A 20,574-nucleotide genomic window follows, 5' to 3' on the forward strand; every position below is an offset into this window, starting at 1 on the left:
CTACTTTAACGTGCTTCACCTTTAATAGCTTTGGATCCACTACTGGGAAAACCACGTTCCCCGTGGCTCGCTCGATGACTTCATTTATCTCACATAACACAACGGCAATCATCATCAAATTCAATAATCGTTCTTACATTTTGGCCCGGTCCCGGTGAGGTTCCACGAACAACGGTAACCCGGGTGAGGAGGCGAGCCGTCGGCCGGCGGTGTTTAGGTGTTACCAAACTTCTGCTTCAACCTGACCTTTTTCCGTCCATTCCCAGGCCCATTAAGTGGCTCGGGTCGCATCCGGACGAAGTACATTAAATATACATAAAATCTCTACCCCTCCTAACTTGCTACATTCTAGTCTTTACGACTTGCTTCAGCTCAGCGTCCTTCTTTCGGGACGTTTCTTTTTCAATTGAACACCGGTTTCTATTAATAGATAAATAACCCAAAGACGTTCGCTCTTCGGCGTACAGAGCGTTGCCCGGCGAAGGAATATGATAATGTTTAACGCAATCGCCGTCGATAAGATGCCCTTTCTATTCAAGATTACTTATTCGTTTATCTCAGACCCACGCTCACCCGCAGGCGTCGCAGGCGGCACTCGTTTGGAGCAAGTGCCCCGTGTAATCTGTTAATCAAACCCCCGCGGCATAAATGTTGTTGGCTGATGTGGGCACATAAATATTCCAACGACATTTCCCAGGGCCATCATTGCCGCCGGCCCCGGCCCCTCCCCGGTCGGTGGAGAACAGCTCACGCACGACACGACACACGACGGGTGACACAATGCACTGCTCTGCCTGCTGTTGCTGCTGCGCCAGCGAAACAAAACACTTACAGGAACGTTCTGCAGCTTCACGGATCGTAAAACCAATCGTAACGGCCTATCCCCAAAGACGAAAACACAAACGACTCCTCTTCAGCAAGTCGCCGCTGCGGTCGTTCGGTTCCCCGCGGCACACGCGGGCCACATATTTCGGGGTGCCACCGCGTGACAGTTTTATAGGAATTTCTCACATTCTTCTTTTCCGCTTCGCCCTTTTACTCTCCGCAGATCCTCCCTCCCGATGCTCCGATGAACAGCTCTATCTCAGACCTCCAGTGTGCCTCGTATGACCACGGCGGCATACGCGCGCCCGAGGTCCGGTCCGGCACGTGGACCGAGAGTTAATGAATCATCACGACGTACACTAACCAGAGTGCCGGCACTGGCTGAAGTTGGATTCCTCAAGGAGTTGACACACGAGGGGCACATTCCATGAACTATTTTGTGGTAAACATAAGACAATTCGCCTTCGCCTTCCGTTCCCACAGAGTGGGAATTACTGTCTAACGCTTGTTGTTAAATTTTCAGGTGTGTCGATAAAAGAACCGCCAATAGAGACCGGGGTGGTCGAATTCCGAATCCATCAGCAAAACATTCCACGGTCGATTTGTCTTTTCCTGCTTACTGCCGGTAGCATTTGATAGCATTCGACAGAAATCAGAAAAAGGCGCCTCGCCGTGGAATTCTCTCCACCGGTGCACCGGCCGATTCCGGGATGTTGTGTTAGTGTGTTGCAAGTCCTTTAATCAAGAGAGTGCGGTTCGAACTATCGTCACAAAATGGAAAGAAACGAATCGTTGCGATCGAACATTGAATCTGCTAACAAATGTGCGAACAATTCTTTCAATAAACAGTATAAAACAATAGGTTAATGGCGTGTATCATTCCAAGTAGGATTATGTTGTGGAATTACAGTACGAGAGCCTCATTCGACACGATCACACAGTTAGTCCCTACCAGTGCTAGCGGCGTCCTCAAACTCTGGGTACATCTCGGCCAGCAGAATGTCGAACAAACAGTACATCAGGTGTTTGTTAAGTACCGGGGACTGCAGCACATCGGTCACGTTGCCCAACCCGCCCCGGAGGTCTTCCAGCCGTTTGCGAGCCTCCTGCTGCCGTTTCAGTAGTGTCGCAGGCGTCGGTTCCGGCTGCTTCCGCAGAAACACGTACTCGCGCAGCAGATTGATGAGAAAGGCTAGCCGAGTTTGCTTCAACCCGGCACGGATCAGCTTGGCCGTGAGCGAATTGATCAGCGTGTCCACCGTTTTGCGTGACACGCAGCAAAATGCCAACGCCAACCGGACGATGATGAACGGAGCATTAAGGACCTTGACCACTGGTCGAAAGGAGCGGATACAAAAACAAACACACAAAAAAACCCTCAGCACCTGGCGCTGCGACCGCCAGAGGGAAACGAGAATGAATGGGTGCGAAGGAACTACTCACGGATATAGACGAAGCACTGCGATGGGCCTCGTACGCTGTGGGACAGCAGCGTGGTAGTGTGCGTATTTTTGGACGCCTTCTTCAGCTCGAACAGATCACCAAACACAACACTTTGGCCGGGAACTTTGGTCCACTTCTTGGCCGATGTCTTCTCCATTGCGACGTCCTCGCCAATGTCGGGGCTGCGGGTGAAACAAGTTGAACGATTAGCGAACGAAAGTATATGCCACCAATCCCCCCAGGGGATGGCTACCTTTGCTCGATGGAATGCATAAAAGTGGTCATAAACACGTCCAAGCTTTGGCCCTTCTCCTTACGCAGCTTCTGAGTGACCGAGCTGTAGATGTTATTACTCGGCATTGCGTGCACATCGTTCAGTGCGTCCCACACGGTGGGTGCTTCCGTGGCTTCAATGGGCGCACCATCGACCGCCCCGCGGATCACTTCTCTAAACTTCGTGCCAAACCTAGTTCCCGGGACGGTGGCCCCATCCTGTCCGGTGCTGGAAAGGAGACGGGAAAGGCTTTAAATTGCAATCGGCAATCGCTGGGGCGAAAAACCGCCCGTGTCCGCCTGTACCGCTTGTCTGGATGCTCCGCCATTTCTCGAGTTCCGTAAACTAGCTCAAAGTATTCGGAGGTTTTGCTAAACTGTTTGCTCCACTTGCTCTCCAGCTTCAGGCGCACCCGTTCGTGGGCTTCGGTTAGTGTGCTCACTGTCGGCTCCTCTTCGGCACCGGTCGGGCTGGCCCGTACCATGGTTTGGTACATACGAAGCAATTTCTCGGACTGCTGATGAAGCGAGGACAGCTTCGTTGGGTCCGTCGTTATGTGCGGATCCTCAAGCTCCTTGTTCAGAATATCTGCGAAGGGGGAAGGTGCAAGAAAATGGTAAGCTTTCTAGAGGACACAAAGCCCGGAAACCGAACACTAGCTCTGCTTACCAACATCCAGGTAGAAGCGGAGCAACTCGACGGATCCTTCCTTGATGAGAAACTGCATGAAGTAGTACAGTTTGTTTTGGTCGGTCCAAAAGCTTTCCCGCGGGCCGCTCTGCGCCTCGACACCGTAGTCCACGCCCCGGGCACTACGGTCGATAAAGTCGTGCAGAATTTCAACCCGCGCACAACGCGGATCGTTCACGGGCGGATCGGCGGGGCGGTTTTGTGAGCCGTCCTTGTGCCGCTTGTCCGTGGCCGTTATTATGAGCAGGTTGATCAGATTCGGGTCCGCAATGACGTCCATGATCGGAAGCAGCACCCAGAACGTGAGCAGTTCCTTGACGAGATTGAAGAAAATTTTGCACCCGCTGTTCTCTGCGGTGAATAGCCGCGGAATAAGCACTTTGGCGACACCGCGCAGATAGTTTAGCTCCGCGCCGCGGTTCAGTACGGCCGGGTGGATCGGGTACTCATCGATAACGAACGTTTTCGCCAGCTTGTCCATCGGAACGCCATCGACGAGCATCATTTTGGCGATGATTTCGTAGTGAATGAACACGGTCGGAAGCAGTCGGTTCATGATGACGGCGGGCGCATCGATTTCTTTGGCCCGCAGCACCAACCGGCACAGGGCGTCGCGAAAGTTGGCCTTCAGGTGGTACAGGAACTCCTCGTCAGGTGTCACCTGATTGTACCAGCTGCGCACGAAGGTGTCCAGTATGTGGGTGAACAGCTTATCGATGGCCTCGTCGAGCGACCGTTCAATCAAGAACCCTTTCCACGGTTCGGGCTGCAGCACGTTGCGATTGTGGCGTGGACATCGTTCGTTTCCGCACACGGCGCACTCCTGGTGACGGCCGGAATCCTACAAAACGGAAGCGTTACCGAAAGGTTCCGAACACACGGAGATGGAAGGCAGGAACCTACATAGTCTTTTATGCCGAGAAAATCTTTCACCCTCTGAATGTATCGCCCAAAGGTGTCCTTGTGGTTGAGCACGAAAACGGCCGCAGCACACCCATTGGTGAAGAGCAGCAGTATCGTCAAACCGATGACGGAACTTATGGGAGAGGAACGATTATGAATCCTTGAGCAACGGAGCACTTGTGCAGACGGACTGGTGGGTCTTACCTTAGATAAAGTGTGCAGACTAAGGAAAACAGCAGCACAGAGGCACCGATAACACGAGCAATGTCATCCTGATAGAACTTAAACAGCACTTCCTTCACATGATAAAACAGCATCTCTCTCTCCGAGCAGCGTAGCGCGCTCTACAGCATCCTTAAAACCGACGGGAAGGATGCTTTACACCGAACAGCTGTAACGCGGACTTTGTTTACAACAAAGTGACAGAACGGTCTTTCACGGACCATGAACAAAACAATCCCACTGACCATTTCCTTACTTTACGGCATTCGATTTCTGTCGTGTTTTGTGTTAAATTTGATGATTTTAAAGGGTAAAGAATATTTCACTGGAAACACCGTAAAATGTATAATTCGTTTGGCATCTTGCGTTAACTATCCCGTTTCTGCTAACAACATGGTAGCCAGTGTACCAAAACAAACCACTGTCAAGGTTTCTACAACCAAGGTGTGACCCGGCCAATACGTAATGTGTCACATGTGAGACATTGTTTACTATGATCGGAGCGCGGATTTTGCGACAAAATCATGTTCACTAGTCGGTTGTTTCGGTTAGTCCGGAGGATAGGGCCTGTGGCCCCCAGGAGAGCTCAAACTGTTCTCTGCTACCAGCACAAGAAGAGCACAGGAGCACCAGAATCCCGTAGTTACTGCGCCACCGGTAAAGTAACCAACCCTTTCCTTGCTTCCGACGACAGGATGCAGGGGTATTTGGAGACGTTGCGGCACGAGTACTATGCACTCAAGGTGCAGGAACAACGGACCGCGAAGGATATCCAGCGAATGTTGCAGCTCTCGAGCGTGGTGGAAATGTACGAACAGCGTCGGATAATGGAGGAAAACCTGCGGTCACTGAAGGAACTGAAAGACGACAAGGACGACGAAATGGTGCAGCTGATGAAGGAGGAACGCGAAGCGTACGGGAGCATACTGGTGCGGCTGGACCGAGACATAATGGCCGGTATTTTATCGATGGACGAGGAAGAAGACTACGGGTCGCTGATACTGGAGGTAACGGCCGGTGTTGGCGGACAGGAGGCAATGTTGTTTGCCCGCGAGCTGTTCGATATGTACTGCGGGTACATTGAGTACAAGGACTGGGAAGTGGAAACGAGCCAGACCGAAGGAACCGACCTTGGTGGGCTACGGCACGCCACCAGCGTCATCAACGGGCCGGATGCGTATCGGTGCTTGAAGTACGAAGGCGGCGTGCACCGGGTACAGCGTATTCCTGCGACGGAGAAATCTGGCCGAGTACACACGAGCACTGTCACGGTGTCCATAATTCCTCGGCCGGACGATTTCGAAGTCGAGCTGAAGGAGAAAGATTTGAAGATCGAAACGAAACGTGCCAGTGGCGCCGGTGGACAGCACGTTAATACCACGGACAGCGCGGTGCGTATCGTGCACCTGCCCACGGGCATCGCGGTCGAATGCCAAACGGAGCGATCGCAGGTGAAGAACCGTGAAATTGCGAAGCAAAAACTAACGGCCAAGCTGATGCAGCAAGAACTAGAGGCACGTTTCACGAGCTCTCAGGCACTGAAAAAGTCCCAGGTGGGACAAAGCCTGCGCAACGAAAAGATTCGAACGTACAACTACAACCAGGATCGCATCACCGATCACCGGCTAGAGGGTGGCACGGTGCACAACCTTAAAGGGTTCCTCGAGGGTGGTGCTCAGCTGGACGATATGATTGAAAAGTTGCACCGTTCCCGACGACACGCACAGCTGATGGAGATCATTAACAAGCCGCCGGAGCAATAAGGGCGCGGATTGCGCGGAGTTAGTATCGATAGGTCTAGGATCGGAATACAATTGAAGCGAATCCAAGGCGCCTTGTTGTTTGTCTTTTTTTAACCTTCACAACTATTTATTTACACCGCCCCAGCCGCCGGCCTGTCCCAGATGTGTAACATGTTCACGAACGGCACGATCGATGACCTTCTGTACATCGCGGCAGCCTCTCAGGGCCGTCTCGAGTACCTTCGGTAGGTGGTCCAGGTGAAACCGTTGCGACATTTCCATGAAAGCGATTTTGCCACTGCTCGGCAACGATGCGACGGTCAGTGTCGGCCCACCGCTGGTTTCCTCCAGGTGGGACACATCCACCAGCGGCACGTTTCCATTGGCCAGCGATGCAGTGCAGGCACACACGTACTCCTTAAGGCACACGCCGGCATCGATCAGGGCCAGGGTGGCCGCATTGATCGATGCACAATAGTTTCCGCCATCGGCCTGCAGTACCTCTATGTAAACGTCAATCTGTGACCGCGGGTACAGTTCCGTTTTAATGGCCGCACTCAAGGCTTGCTTCAGGTGAATCGTCATTTCCTGTGATTTACGGTCCCCTCTGGGTCGTTTCTTCCGTTCACCGGTGGAGAAAGTGGCCATACTGTACTGGCAGTTGACGATGGCTTCCTCGTGGTTGCTCTTCTTCGACGATGCCTGGTGGGGTCCGTAGACCGCGGCCAGCACTTTCGTGTTGCCCTGCTCGACGTACGCACTGCCATCCGGTTGGCTGAATACGCCCAATTTACACTTAATGTGGCGTAACTCGTTCGCACGTCGCCCGTCCAGCCGGAGTCCCTGATCCGACAGTAATTCCATCCCGCTAACCGATGCTTAAACAATTGACCGAACACAAAACGTGTTGTTTACAATTCCGGTGACATCTACAATCTGACGTTTCAACAACAAACTTTGCAACTGGACGAAAGACAGCAACACAACTGAACGAAAGACAGGATACGTGAACTGAGAGTTTCAATTTTGAAAATAACGGTGCCAACCGCTCAGTTGAAAGAACCGGTATTTCTAGAAAGTGCAGGACAAAACTAGAATAGGAACATAGGGCATTTTAAGACGATCTTCGCGGTGTTGTTTCGCACATTTTACACAACTTCTTTCAAAACGTATCCCAAACGCAACGCCACAAGAAGCCATCGGTCGTGGTCCTCTTTCTTTCTGATACTCAATAATAGGTTTAAATGCTTTTTCAATGATGTTTTCTAATTTATTCCCAGATGAGAATTAATTTGGGTCGATTTTCAGTTCTGCTCTCTTATAGGGATTAATAAATAGGTTTCCATTTATATCTTTTTTGTCTGTTTTAATCACGGTCTTTGCTGTAGCGTTAAGCTAACATTAAATGCTTTACCCCCGGGGTACGGGCGGATGTGGAATGAATCGTAGGTTCAGGGCGAACTCGAGAAAATTGACCAAAGCTGTTGAAAGACCACCACCACCCGATGGCACGGACGTTACGGCCAGTAGACAGCCGGATGGTGATTGGATCACTTCCGCCACATGTCGTTAATTGTTCCGCGTCCGCAGCACATTCGATCGCGGGCTGCACACAATCTGTGCCGGTGAGCAGTTTTCTTTGCCCGGAAACGGGGACAGGATCTGCTTTTTGGGCGTCCTCGGACTCGGTGCGGTGCCCGTCAAAAACTTGTGCGCTGAACAGTTCAGTTTCTGAGGCGAGTAGAAAGATGACAGCTGCTGCTGCAGACTCAAGATAGTGCTCTCCTGTTTTTTGTTCACCTCCTGGAGGTTGAAGATTTTCTGTGGAACACCGAAACCAAAAATCGAACACGGAATTAGGATTCGGTTGCGCAAGCAACATCGTGCTCTGCTTGACTTACCGCGCTTAGCTGCTGCTGATCCTTGATGCTTTCCGCGCTCCTCGCCAGGTTATGGGTTTCCAGAAGCTCACTATACTTGTCCGATGTCTCCTTGGCAAACTGTTCCACCAGCCGGAGCTTTTCCTCTGTTTGCTTGAGCTGTAACAGGATCGACAATTAAGAAAATCTTCGCTACAGGTGTGTCTGGTGTGTACTACCTTCTCTACGATCTCCGACTCGTTCGACTCGATCGCCAGCTTGTCCGTGGCCGATTCCTGCTCCAGCTGATTGATGATGTTCTCGATCAGAAAGTTCGACACTAGCCGTTCGTCATCTTCCTGCTGTTCCGGGGGCGGCATCTCAGGCGACGGTTGCGCAACGCGGCTTTCGTTCTGATGGTATTTCTCGAACTGGTCACATTTGAACCGAATCGTCATGTTCTCCAGCTGTATGCTCTTGTTTTCGTTCTCCAGCTCCACGATTTTCTTGTCCTTAGCATCCAGCTCTATCCGAGCCAAACCAATTCCGTTGGAAAACTCTTCCAACAGTGCCTTCATGTCCTGAATGTACGCTTCCCGTGCGTCATACTTCTTCTTGAGCTCCTCGTACATCCCCACGTACCGGCCCATGCTCTGCTCCATGCGATCGCTAAACAGCTTACCGATCTGTGAAACCGTGAGGATCGCGTCCTCTTCGGAGTTCATCAGCTTCTCAAATACCTCGCTCTTTTCGCGCATCTCGCGCTCCAGTGCACTGGAGGAACTCTGCAAGGCACCCAGCACCCGCTTGTACTCGTCTACCTCCTCCCGCATCCGGTTATTTTCCGTCTCCAGCTCAGCCTTCCGTTGCACGATCTGCTCTAGCTCCGCCTTCAGTAGCTCCACGTCGCCGTCCGACTTCTTGAGGCGCTCCATCAGAATGTTGACAGTGGAGCGCGTGTTGTTCAGCGTCAGCTGGTAGTTGTACTTCTCCGTCCTCAGCCGGCCGCACTCTTCCGCCAGCTCTCGGTTCTCGCCCTCCAGTTCGGCGCGGGACTTGCCACCCGGCACCACCTGCAGTTCCACCTGAAGGCGCCGTTCCAGCTCCGAGATTTTAGTCTCATTGTCCTTGATCACCTCGCTGGAGGCTTCCCAAAGCGTGCGCAAATCGCGCTTCTCGAACTCGCACTGCATTATTTCCGTTTCCGCGATCTTCTGGCACTGGTCCAGCTCCTTCTGCCAGAGCGCCTTCTCGTTAGCCAGTGCCGTGGAAATCGAGCTCTGGATCGACAGCTCGAGCGCCTTCACGCGCTCCTCGTTCTGAATGTCACCGATCCGGATCTTTTCCTCCGCCTGCTCGCCGATGCGCTCGATTTCGCGCCGATGGTCCTGCTCCAAGCGCTTGACCCTGTCCGAGTGCTCCTTAATCAGCTTCGACTTTTCGAGCACCATGATCGATTCGCACTCCTTAACCTTCATCTCGTTCAGTTCGGCCGCCGTGGCCATCTGCTGTTCGTACTTTTTCACCACCGTCGACAGCTCCGCGTTGAACTCGTTCCGGATGTCGCTGCGCAGATCGTCCATCTCGAACTGGCGCTCGTTCAGCTCCTCCTTCATGCCCGCCACGATCGCACCGCTCTCGACGAGGGCCGCCAGCAGACGGCCATTCTCCTGCTTCAGCTGATCAATCTCCCGGATGGTGGTGCGGCTTTCCTCCACGTACCGCAGCATGTCCTCTTCGGCCTGTGCCTTCAGGTACTGGACCTGCTCCCGCAGATCGCGCCCCTCCACGATCAGCTCGTTCAGCGCGTCCTCCGCGCGCTTGATGTCGTCCGATTTGCTCTGCAACTCCACATCGTGCGCTTCGAGGATTTCACGCAGCGCTTCCGTCTCTTCGTTCAGGAAGTGATTCTCGCCCTCCGCTACGTCGTACTCGTTCTGGAGCGTCCGGTGTGCGGCCAGTAGCTCGTCATAGCGAATCTCAAGCTCCGCTTTGTTGTCGTGCATCGCACACAGTTGCCCTTCGTACTGACTGTGCAGGGTCCTAATTTCCCGCTCATAGTGGCTCACCTTTTCCAGGCAGCCCTCCGCAATACTCTGCAGCAGCTCGTCCGCCTTGCTGATACTCGTCAGTTCTCGCTCGAGCAGCTCGATCTGGTGGTCTTTCGCCAGCAGCAAGTTGTTTTGCTCGATCTCCGATCGCCGCTGTTCGGCGCGCAACTCCTGCAGCGTGGCCTTCAGCTGCGCATTTTCCTCCCTAGCCTTGCCGAGAGCTTCCTGATGGACGTCGATCTTTTTGTAGAGCTGCACGATCGGTGGCACCTTGGGGCCGCAGCCGCCTTCGACACAGTTCTCCGCCGTACCCCCGCTGGACTTGATCAGTCCATCGGCGGCCCCGTGTTCCGGCGTGGCCGCCAACCGGCTGCATTTCTCCTCCTTTGACTTCTTGGGCGTAAGGTCGGAGATGTGCTTAAACTTAAGCCGCTTCGGCAGCGACGGCGTCCGGAACAGGCTCAGCGCACTCTTGGTCGTCTTGATCGATTCCGCGTCCATGCTGCCGCCGACCTTGATCTTGTCCTCCTTTTTGCTCCTCTTGAGCACCTCCTTCTCTTTCGGTTCCGCGAACGTCGAAGGGGACGAAACGACTGCCGGAGGGCGAAAGAAGAGGAAAGGAACGGAGCATTACATTTAGTTCTATAAAAGTTAAAGAAAACGCGTCCATTTCCCGTGCCCCGTGTCTGGGCGCGCGCTCCAGGTGGTGTCGTTATCTTGGGAGCCCTGTGCCGTGTGTTTGGACAGCTGGCGAAAGGTCACGCTAGAGTAACTCTTATTGTGGCGTGTGGCTCACTTCTTACAAATATTTCGGTCGCCATCAGCGACTGGTGACCCTGCCCCGCGAGTGTGGCAAGCATTCTTTTCCGACTTTCAGGCCGATCAGGAGTCTCGTCTTTTGTGAGACCACAATTCGATGCACCGTCATGCCATTAAACTCACATACGAGGGCTATTTAAAGAAAGAAAAAGTGTTACCCGTTTCATGTTCCTGGGCGATGATAAATTACCAAGTATGTAGAAAAAATTGTGATTTCTGGGTTCTTCCGGGGATCGTCACCACCGCCGTCCTGCCATTAATCATCGCATGGCTGTGTGAGGGCGCAGAGCGTGACCAGGTTAAGTTGTGCCTTGAGTCGGACTTCTTCCATTCAACACTGTGGAGACCAATGCGGAGAGACCCTTTCTTTCTGTGACCGTGCCCCGGAAGTTCGCCTTCTAATTACTTATAATTATTTACAACGAACCATGCAACACGGCACACGCGGTCAACCGATCTTCGGCCAACGGTTTTGTCTCGGACTCGCGCTTCTCGCTTTTCCTTGTTTTCGGTATATAAAGAAACCCACAAGATCTGTCTCTCTGATAAGTGGCCGCCATGCGCGAGATCGCGTGAGTAACAGGGCACGTGTGCGATCGCGCACACACGCGCTTTGCGTGTGGTGCAAATGATTACGAGCCATTTTATGCGGGGTCACACCTGCCCGGAGCCATTTTTGGATAATTCCAAATAGGTCTTTGGAGTACCCTGGAATTTCCAGAGGCCAGAATTTCATGTTAAATTGAAAACATAAATTTTCTTCTAAGCGAGAAGCATAAGTTGGGGGGTCCTAAACAGGATCCTAAACCTGCATCGCCTTGCAGTAGAACAACAGAGAGGTATTCCGATAGAGCGCGGTACGGGAAATCGGGGCCAAATACTTTCTCACGATGCACCCCTATATTGAGGAACGCAATCAATAGGGCGGCAACGGCTCGGGATCTGAGCTATACGCAACTTCCTTCCGATGCCATTAGAACGAGCTTCGTCAACCGTCAAGAGGGGGAACCGCATCGAAATCATCCCGCGTTCCGGTTTCTAGGGGACGCGCGTTTCTCACGCAATCAGCAAGCACATCACGCAGGGCGGCGTAACAATAGGAAAAGGCCAAAGAATCCTGAAGACGCAGAGGGGTCTCGTCCAGCACGCTGCAGGGTTTATGGGAATGGGATGGAAAACTCACCTGGTACATCGTTAAATCTCTTCAACTTCGCCTTGGAGAACGACATCTTCAACATTTAAATAAATTTGAAGTGTACCGGTGGGGTACAGTGGCGAAACAAAAAAATAAAAGCTCAACCGGGCCTAACGCGTAGAAACCAAACTTAAAGCAAACAAAAAACTTAACAGTCACTTTCGATAGCTGAACGTGTAGGTTCTCGTTAACTTTGGAGAGATTCGATTACACAGAGTTTGAGCACAAACAACTTTCTTTGCGGGCCACACACTCAGCCATGTTCTAATGGCGTGTTTCCCTAGCGCTTGTCCCTTTCCGTTTCCACGAGCGCACTGTACGAATTTAGAATCGTGACTTTGTGTTCCGAAAAGTTTCTTAATCTTCTCCTAGCACTGGTTATCGGTTGGCATTTCGGCAACCTCGTCCTAAGTGACGCTAGCCGCGCGTTGCGTTCTCGGCCGTAGTTCCGTTCCAAATGCGGGACGTCCGTTAACCGCCAATCGTTGTAGGTAGGGTCCGTGTGTTTGCGCGCGCGTGCACCGGGCTCTACATAAGCGGTACATAAGGGTCCGCGATGGTGTGTGCGATGAGGGTTCCGACAGTGACGCACACACGCGCAAGAACTTAAGGATACGCCGCAGAAGAAGGCAGCCGTTCGAACACCTTTTTCTTGGCGCGTGTCCCCTTCTTAGGGACGAACGAGTCCTTTTAAGACCGGGGATGCCGTTTGGCGGGACCGTCAGCCAACCGTTATCGGGCCGGGTGTTTCCATCAGCCGTTTAAATTGATTGTTCAATGAGGACGTATGCCGGTGGACGGTATGGTCTGTCCCGTCGTACTTCACGTGCGATCTTTGACTGGTTGTTGCAAAACTTCTAATCGAAGATCACTTGTAGCGATCAACTATTTTCCAGCATCTTTTCTAAATACTCTAGACTGTTCGGGAAAAAGGCTACGAATGAGGAAATCAGCTGTCGGTTGCTTTTGGAGGGAAAAGCAATGACCGGACCGGATAATGCACACGTCGTGCACACACTTAAAGGTCGGCAGGGAGCCAACCACAGCTAGAGCTGCAGGAGCGCAAACCTTAACGATGTGTGGCTTATGTACCCAGAGTAAGGGTACAAATCAGCTGGAAGTGACCCTTCGCCGGGACCATTGAGAACGTCAGTGCGAAGCAGAAGAACCGAAGGGGTCGATAAATCATACAAGCAAAGGCCACACGAGAAGAAGATTGTGCACATCGGCCAACTCAAGAAGATGGTACGAAGGTACAAATCCGCGCGTATTTTGTGTTTTAATCAGAACTGCAAACAGAAAGAACGAGACATGAAAGGGAATGCTTCTCGGGTACCGTCCTTTCCTAGGTGTTATCCAAGATTAGGTTTTCCATGTCCGTTTCATCCTGTCATCACTTTTGCTAATTTCATATCTGATAGCCGGACGACCAGCCGGTTCAGCCGGTTTAACATGTTTAACATCCGGAGCAGTGGAGCATTAATAGAAGAAATGATTTATAAAAAAACGACAATGTTGCAACCAACTATGTCCAAGGTCTAGAAAAGATCACAACCGTTGGGTGCTTCTATATTCCCAAACGTGTCCCGGAGACACACTACATTATGCCCTAGGCGCTCTTTTTGAACAATAATGCATTTTTCTTTCTCACGAAAAGAACTACAAAACCATTTTGCTTAAATCATGTTTATTTTTCCTCCAGCTGTTTGTCTCTGCAGATTACGTGCTCCTCAAACTTGACCATGTACGTGGTTCCTTTGTGCCAGTGAGCCGACACTTGACACGTCTGCAAATCAGAGTTCAGAAACACATTTCAAAAACGTTGCAATACTGTCCAACCAAGGGAAACGACTTACAAATCCACAGTTTGCCAGCACCGCTTGAACAATTCCGGCTACAAAAACCGCACAGTTCAACGATCCCTTGTCCTTCGGAACGCTAATAAACTTATTGACCAGTGGCTCTTTTTCGATAATGTAATACGTGCACTCGTCGTCGGTTGCGTGCTCCAGTTTGTCCGCTTCCTTACCGAACAGAGTCTGGGCGGACGAAACAAGACGTTATTAGTAAGTTCAGTAGTAACGCCGCTTCTTGCACCAGACCTTCCATAGAGTGGTTTTGATGAACAGTAGCATGTTGATCAGTTTGGTTTCTCGTTTTGAATTTCGCTCTCGCACGAAGTACAGGTCGATGATACGAGAGCCCACATCTTTGCCTAGGTCGTGTAACCTGCACCGGCGACCGGTGGCTGTGATTATTATAATACTTTTAGCAAATAGCGGCATCTTCACCTACCTGTTCTGCAGGTCGGGAATGGTGCTGACACGGCTCTGAGAGTATTGAATCAGCTCGGAAAACAGCAGAGCGTAGCAGCTTAGCGACACTTCACCCTTTCCCCGGCTCAACGGTTTGTCCAGAATACTTGCTTTCGGTCGGGTAGAAAGATTAAGATTTATCTTTTCCATTGTAGTTTGCGAAAGCAAAAGGTCCGAACGACGCAGCACAATGTTTACATCGCTTTCGTTTTGACAATTCGACACCAGAGGCGTCGAAAGCACAAGGGGTTCCTTCGAATTCCGTTGAACTTTGTGTTCGGCCATAGTTTGAAGCGGCGATGATTTTAAACGATAGAATATTAAACACATTATTATCTAAACGATTATAATAATGTACCTAAACTAAGTATTTATGGTCTGAATTTTTCGAATGAACCGGCTGGAACGAAATATTTCAAGCTATTCGTTTCATAAACTACGCACAATTGACAGTCGGTGACAGCACGTGTTGGGATCAAAACATAAACATTACCACGCTACCAGAAAAGAGTTGCGGAACCGATGCGGATACCGCGTTGCGCTGATCATGCATCGTACTACGATCGCAAAAGTGACCAAATTCTCCTCAGAGGAACTAGAGCAGTCCCTCTCCGATCCGCTGTCATGTGTGGCGAAGGTGGTCTCGAACGAAATCCTCAGCCTGCGGCCACGTGAATGTGGACATATCGTGAAAGGTGTGCGGCGATGCGTGCTGGACAAAGTTGGCCGGTACCACCCGAAAGTGAATGGGATCGTACTCGGCTACGCCAAGATACGGGTCGAAAATGCGCTCTCCGCACTCCGAACAGATAGCCCGTATCTGCACGTGCGAGCGACCATCGATTTCTACGTCTTTCAGCCACGTATTGGATCGACGCTCCGTGGAACGGTGAACTACGTCTCGAAGGAGTTTGTCAGCGCTATGATCTACCGGGTGTTCAATGTTACGGTCAAGCTGAATCGGAGCGGCGGTCACCAGAGTGCCGTGAAGAAAGGATGTGAAATCGCCTTCGTCGTCAAATCCTGCGACATGAAGAGCGAACTACCGATCATCGAAGGAGAGCTGGTCGTTAACGGTGTGACGGTGAAACAAGAGCAATCCAGGGACGTTGTAGAAACCGCAGTAGCCCCCAAACGGCAAAAAGCACGACCAATCAACGGGACGCACGAGGTCAGGTCAGAAGTGGAACCGGATAAAGCTAAAAAATCGAAAAAGAACAAGCAAAAGCAACCCCTGGAGAAAAGCGCACCGCCCGTTGTGGTTAATGGCACCAACGAGTCACCACCGAATGCGAGTGCGGAGGAAGGCGAAAACTCGGCCGATAAGGACGAATATATTCAGTCTCTGCTGTCCGATATGTTCTCCGATTTTGTTTCGGAATCACCAACCGAAGGAGCGAAAAGTAAGGCGAAATCAAAAAAGGTACAACGCGAACCGGCAACCCCGGCCAGCACGAGCGTCTCCATCAAACAGGAACCATCGGAAGTGAATGGCGAATCGACGCCAAAAGATAAATCTGAACCGTTGGGCACGTTGAAACGCAAACTTCGGTTCAATCTTTCCGAAACCATTACCCCGATCAAACCCTTGCAACCTGAACATGTGGGTAAAAAATTAAGAAAAGTTTGAATAAATAAAGTATACCCAATTGGCGAGTTCTGCTTTTTAAGAAAAAAGCGAAAGCTATTTGGAGCACATTTAAAAACCAAGGCGAGTTTCGTTTTATAGTAATTTTTTCTCATGTCCTCATGTTTCATTTTTTTAGTTTATTAGAATTATAAATATTTGCTTTTTACAAATATCGTTTTTCAGTTTTTATCTTTTATTTACTGCTGTCCCTCGTGCACGCTTCGCCACACACATCGTGTCCGTCCGTGTCCGTGATTTCGAGTTCACTTTTCTGAAGGACTTCTCTGCCGAATGGCAGACAATGTCCCATTAGCGGCGGGGTTCGGAACGGGCATTTTCGGTTTCGTCCCCAGGGTCCGCTTCTACAGGTTGATAGTTTCCCGTTACTCAATTTTGCGTTAATTTTTGCATCCATTCATTTCTTGTTTTGTTGTTTTCTAGCTGCTAGTGTAGTGAATCTTATTTGTGTGTGTTTTAAACAAACAAAAAATTACTCGAAACAAGAACCGATCGTTTTCCTATTTCGAGCCGTTGGCGTTCATTGAATGGCGCCACGTGAATGTCTTTTGATCAGCGCAGGAACGTGTGGTGTGTGTAATGGCTGTTCCTGGTTTGAGAATCGATCATTCCCGATTCCCCAAACGCGCGCGCAAGTAAAAAGGACACACGCTCATCTTACGTTCACAGTTACGTACACCCTAAAGGATAAGCTTCTTTCTTTAATCGTTAAGTAGCTGCATTGTATGGCTTCACATTGAGTTCCATTCCGTTCGCACCCGCTCCCGCTGTCCACGAAGGAGTTTAAATCAAAGGGGGCGGTTCACTCTCGATCGACGATCAAATAAAATTGTACATTCCAGTTTCGTCTGGAGCGAGACTGATCACGCTCCCAACTAGCGGTGTGTAACCGGCATATATGTGTGTGTTTATGAATAGATTTATATATATATACTTTTTTCCGTCGGTATTTAAATATTGTTCTTCCGTACCTCGTCTTCGCTGCGGCAATACAAACTTACACTTTGTTTTATTCTACAGCCACAGCATAGCGCCATTTTTGGGGAGACAACAGTAACACATGAATATTTGAAATAGAATAGACACACACACGCGCGCGCTTTGTGTCCTCTTGTGTACGGTTGGTTGGTTGCTGTTTTCCGGATTCCGGGGACAGAGCGGGTGGTATGGAAATTGTTTTGCTCGTATATATTATTAAAATATATATGTATATATTTATATATGCACAGAGTTTTATATAAACACACTTTCGCCATCTCGGGTTCTTGTGCCTGTCCCCTGTTTGCCCCACCAAAAAGCGTCAATTGAACCATTATTGAGCCCTTACAACAGTTCAACCCGACCTTTTTGGTGGACCGGCGTTTCCCTTGGCGTCGTTCTCTGGCTCCTGAAGAGCTGAAGAGATCTAGTAACAAAACAGTGGAGCTGTATAAATAAAATCAAAGGCCAGCTCGAAACTAGATAACCTGACAATGGCAGACCTGTTGCTACCGTAACAGAGCTTATTATTGGTTTCGAAACACAATTTACAACTCTTCGCTTCACTTTACACACATACACGCACGCACGCAGCTTAGCCAACACACTCGGTGTAGCCATTATTTTATCCGTAGTGGATCGTAGCGGCCGTTGTATGCAACACAACAATAGATACACAGTTTCTCTACCTAACGTGGATCACATGGATCGCGGTTACTGCGATGCTCACTCCAAACCGAATGAGTCACCGCGACCTGGCGCAAGGTGCGAAAAGACGTGGGTTAAATTAGGACATTCACTGAAACACGCTCCCCATTGCTGCCATTGTACATAATATCAATGTCCTTAAAAGTAACAAACAAGCACATGGGCGTGCGCTTTCCCCCCTTTCGCTCTCGTGTGCATCGCCGCCTACTAGAGACGCGTAACGAAAATTAGAACCGAAATCTGTCAACGGAACTTTCAACGACATTTCACTTTATCTAACAAACCTCCCGACGGGATTACGGACCGCGCCGCGGTGCAAAATTCTATGAACAGTTTACAAACGATTCCTTCCGCATCTCGGATACCTCGGATAACAACCAATTATACGTTTTGTTCGAAAACACATGTCACGATATGAAAAATTTAATAGGATTTCTAGCTTCTTCTAATGGTGGTACAACTACTACTCTCACGGTACACGTGGGTTTACCTTTACAAGTGTGAATCACACTATAAGAAGAAAGAAAAAACGGTCATGATTCGGGGCAAGCAATAGGTCGACCTTTCCTTTTCCTGTCGGCCGATCTCTGCGTAGTGAGAGAGCCTCTAACGCTTTAAAACAACACAGTTCTTGCAAGCAAATTGTAAGTGGGAAAGCAATCAATTATTTGTAACTGAAAGTGGCACCGGCCGTGTTACAGTACCGAAAAAGTAGAACCAAAAACAGGCGTGCCTTTTACGGAATTTGACTGTCGCAAAGGACACAAGGTTTCGAGAAGCAACTAATATGAACCGAAACGAACCGAACTCGGTGCGTCATATGTTTCATTGGCCAGCTGGCGACGGCTTTGTCCTATAATTTGTAGCTAGAAGCTTTTTGCAATCATAAATTTTATGACTGCCAATTGGCCGTTCTCTCTTGGTATCCACGGCCATTGAAGTGGGGAAGGATAGTTAGCATATTTGGTATAGTTTCACAACTTCTTTTTGTTGTCTCTGACCAGCACTGGAACCCAGAAACCGCACCCGCACCCAGGGACACTTGTTCGCGCTACCCGTGTGTTGAGGAGTGCGACAGCGACTCCTCACCGACGGAATAGCGGATGAAATTTTATTGCGAGAGTAATGGAGGATTGATTGATCAGTTTCAGCCGCCGCTTTCGTTCTGGCGCCCGCGGCCACCCTTCGTGACCGCCGTGAGTTATTTGTTTAATGTGTTTGTTTCTCGTTTCGCTTACTTTTACTATCTCCCTTGTAGTTGTTGTTATTCGTGTAGAGTGGATTGTAGGCTTACATCTGTCCTTCTTTAAAGCTTTACCCTCGATCGAGTAAACGCAAGGTGTGGACCATAAACAGGCCAAATTCGGCCTCGGCTTGATTTAATGGACTTCCTTAGGGAAGTTTGCACAGTTTGGCCGATTATCGTTATGCGTAATACATTTCCTACCCCATCAAACTCTGCTGGTTCATGTTCGTATCCGCGGCGCATCGGCTAGCTAAGAAACAACTGAGCCCCCGGTGGCGGCCGGTGCTTCGGCAAGAGTCTCCAAAACGTATACGATACGCATTCGCTCTCTCTAATAAGTTGTGTTTTCGTTTGATTTACGCTGTACAGTGCTTCTTGTTTTCAACTTTGGTTAAGGATGGCGCGCTTGCTGGGGCCCGCCTCAAACCTTTGCCGCTAGCAGAAAGGAGAGAGCAGGACTGGGGAATGGAACCGTGGACTAGAAAGCTTCGCTGCACGCTCGCGTTCGGCGGGTTTTTGAAGGCTTTTCTCATCCGGGCGGCCGATGCGCTCAACAAACACTGGAGGGGCAAGTGTCTTAACCTTAAAGATTCTTCTCATTATCACTACGATTCGACTGACTGCATGCAGTGACCTTCAAATGGTGTATTCCTGTAACAGGAGCGAGTGTGGTTACTGGAGGGGAGTGTGTGTGCCTATGATGTCGCCGTCAGCACTGCTGCTCTGTGCGGGGCCTCGGTGTCCCTGCGCTGCTTGGGTTGACTTGTGTTCGTTTACTTTGAAGAGCTGCACCGTGATTGCAATCTTTAAAATAACACACAACAAGAAGAAAGGAAACCTGATGAGACGGGGGCCGCTGGGTGGACACCTGCAACAGACCTACCAATCCAGCCGATTAATACTTGTCAGGTTGATGATCTTGATCGGATGTCAAATTTGTGGTTTGTGTTTGCCGCCGCAAAGCCGACACGAGACCCCGATCCAGTGGCAAGCACGTAACGGTGGATAGCACCAGAGACATGGCACCAGCAGCGAAAGCAGGGCCAAGCCGATCCACCTGTGTTTTTGGGAAGGGGAAGGGCGGTCACAATTCAAGTCAGACTCTGCCGCCCGAACATCGTACGTCTTGTGGCCTACGTACCGCTTTGTGCAACCGGATTCGCCGGTGCAGACACACGGATGAGCTGCCGTTTCCCCTTCCGAGTCCTTCATGCAGTGGTACAGCATGCAGCGGGCGCACGGCATCCCGGACACGTTCTCGATTGCCGTCCGGATGCAATCCGGCGCATAATCACATGAGCCCTTATGGTTCCACTCATCGTTGTAAAACTCTTGACAGTATCTGCACGTTTAGGCAACAAACGGTTAAGGTTCGTCCTTGCGCAGAGGACACCGGCGCAACACGTACCTGCAACGGAGCCGCGTCTTGATGAGTGTCCCTTCCTTCATGATCGGCGGCAAAGAGGTGGCTCCGGCGTTCGCGGCCGCGTCCAGGGCGTTCCGTTTCTTCAGACTGGAGGTCGAATCGCGCCGGCCACCTATGAGTGATCCGCTGATCGGTGGTTCTTCAATGACCGGATAGTTATAGTCGTGCACCTTCAAGTGATAGAAATTATACTTTAGCTTGATGTCGCACGGCTACGGCCACGAGGTCGT

At 50.5% G+C, this 20,574-nt stretch overlaps 7 protein-coding genes across 7 annotated transcripts in view; 2 read left to right on the top strand and 5 right to left on the bottom strand.

Annotated features, from left to right (window-relative positions):
* Positions 1-1,737: 1,737 nt before the first annotated feature.
* LOC128267316 (sorting nexin-14-like) lies at positions 1,738-4,452 on the bottom strand. Its single transcript, XM_053004125.1, has 7 exons — positions 4,340-4,452; positions 4,136-4,268; positions 3,212-4,073; positions 2,848-3,130; positions 2,522-2,770; positions 2,269-2,450; positions 1,738-2,158 (listed from the first exon to the last, which is right to left on the bottom strand). The coding sequence occupies exons 1-7, from the start codon at positions 4,450-4,452 to the stop codon at positions 1,767-1,769; spliced, it is 2,214 nt and encodes a 737-aa protein (XP_052860085.1). The 3' UTR covers positions 1,738-1,766.
* Positions 4,453-4,881: 429 nt separating this feature from the next.
* On the top strand, positions 4,882-6,120 carry LOC128278414 (peptide chain release factor 1-like, mitochondrial). Its single transcript, XM_053017143.1, has one exon. The coding sequence runs from the start codon at positions 4,882-4,884 to the stop codon at positions 6,118-6,120; it is 1,239 nt and encodes a 412-aa protein (XP_052873103.1).
* Positions 6,121-6,222: 102 nt separating this feature from the next.
* LOC128267328 (exosome complex component RRP41) lies at positions 6,223-6,970 on the bottom strand. The gene has a single exon (XM_053004137.1). The coding sequence runs from the start codon at positions 6,961-6,963 to the stop codon at positions 6,223-6,225; it is 741 nt and encodes a 246-aa protein (XP_052860097.1). The 5' UTR covers positions 6,964-6,970.
* Positions 6,971-7,668: 698 nt separating this feature from the next.
* On the bottom strand, positions 7,669-12,066 carry LOC128267315 (CAP-Gly domain-containing linker protein 1). The gene is made up of 4 exons (XM_053004124.1): positions 12,012-12,066; positions 8,198-10,602; positions 8,001-8,138; positions 7,669-7,920 (listed from the first exon to the last, which is right to left on the bottom strand). Exons 1-4 carry the CDS (start codon positions 12,064-12,066, stop codon positions 7,669-7,671), a joined length of 2,850 nt encoding a protein of 949 aa, XP_052860084.1.
* A 1,644-nt stretch (positions 12,067-13,710) lies between these two features.
* On the bottom strand, positions 13,711-14,531 carry LOC128267330 (trafficking protein particle complex subunit 5). The gene is made up of 4 exons (XM_053004140.1): positions 14,319-14,531; positions 14,126-14,252; positions 13,880-14,062; positions 13,711-13,809 (listed from the first exon to the last, which is right to left on the bottom strand). The coding sequence occupies exons 1-4, from the start codon at positions 14,486-14,488 to the stop codon at positions 13,711-13,713; spliced, it is 579 nt and encodes a 192-aa protein (XP_052860100.1). The 5' UTR covers positions 14,489-14,531.
* A 318-nt stretch (positions 14,532-14,849) lies between these two features.
* LOC128278415 (uncharacterized) lies at positions 14,850-15,968 on the top strand. The gene has a single exon (XM_053017144.1). It carries the CDS (start codon positions 14,886-14,888, stop codon positions 15,966-15,968), a length of 1,083 nt encoding a protein of 360 aa, XP_052873104.1. The 5' UTR covers positions 14,850-14,885.
* A 2,675-nt stretch (positions 15,969-18,643) lies between these two features.
* LOC128267326 (sprouty-related, EVH1 domain-containing protein 2) overlaps positions 18,644-20,574 on the bottom strand; it is a 9,651-nt gene continuing 7,720 nt past the window's right edge. Inside the window, exons 7-10 of the mRNA XM_053004135.1 lie at positions 20,327-20,556; positions 20,060-20,260; positions 19,802-19,975; positions 18,644-19,722 (exon numbers count right to left, since the gene is read on the bottom strand). Coding sequence (XP_052860095.1) covers positions 19,849-19,975; positions 20,060-20,260; positions 20,327-20,556 — 558 coding nt within the window. The 3' untranslated portion in view covers positions 18,644-19,722; positions 19,802-19,848. The remainder of the gene's footprint in view (positions 19,723-19,801; positions 19,976-20,059; positions 20,261-20,326; positions 20,557-20,574) is intronic.

This window comes from Anopheles cruzii, chromosome 2, assembly GCF_943734635.1.
Source record: "Anopheles cruzii chromosome 2, idAnoCruzAS_RS32_06, whole genome shotgun sequence".
Lineage (NCBI taxonomy): Eukaryota > Metazoa > Arthropoda > Insecta > Diptera > Culicidae > Anopheles > Anopheles cruzii.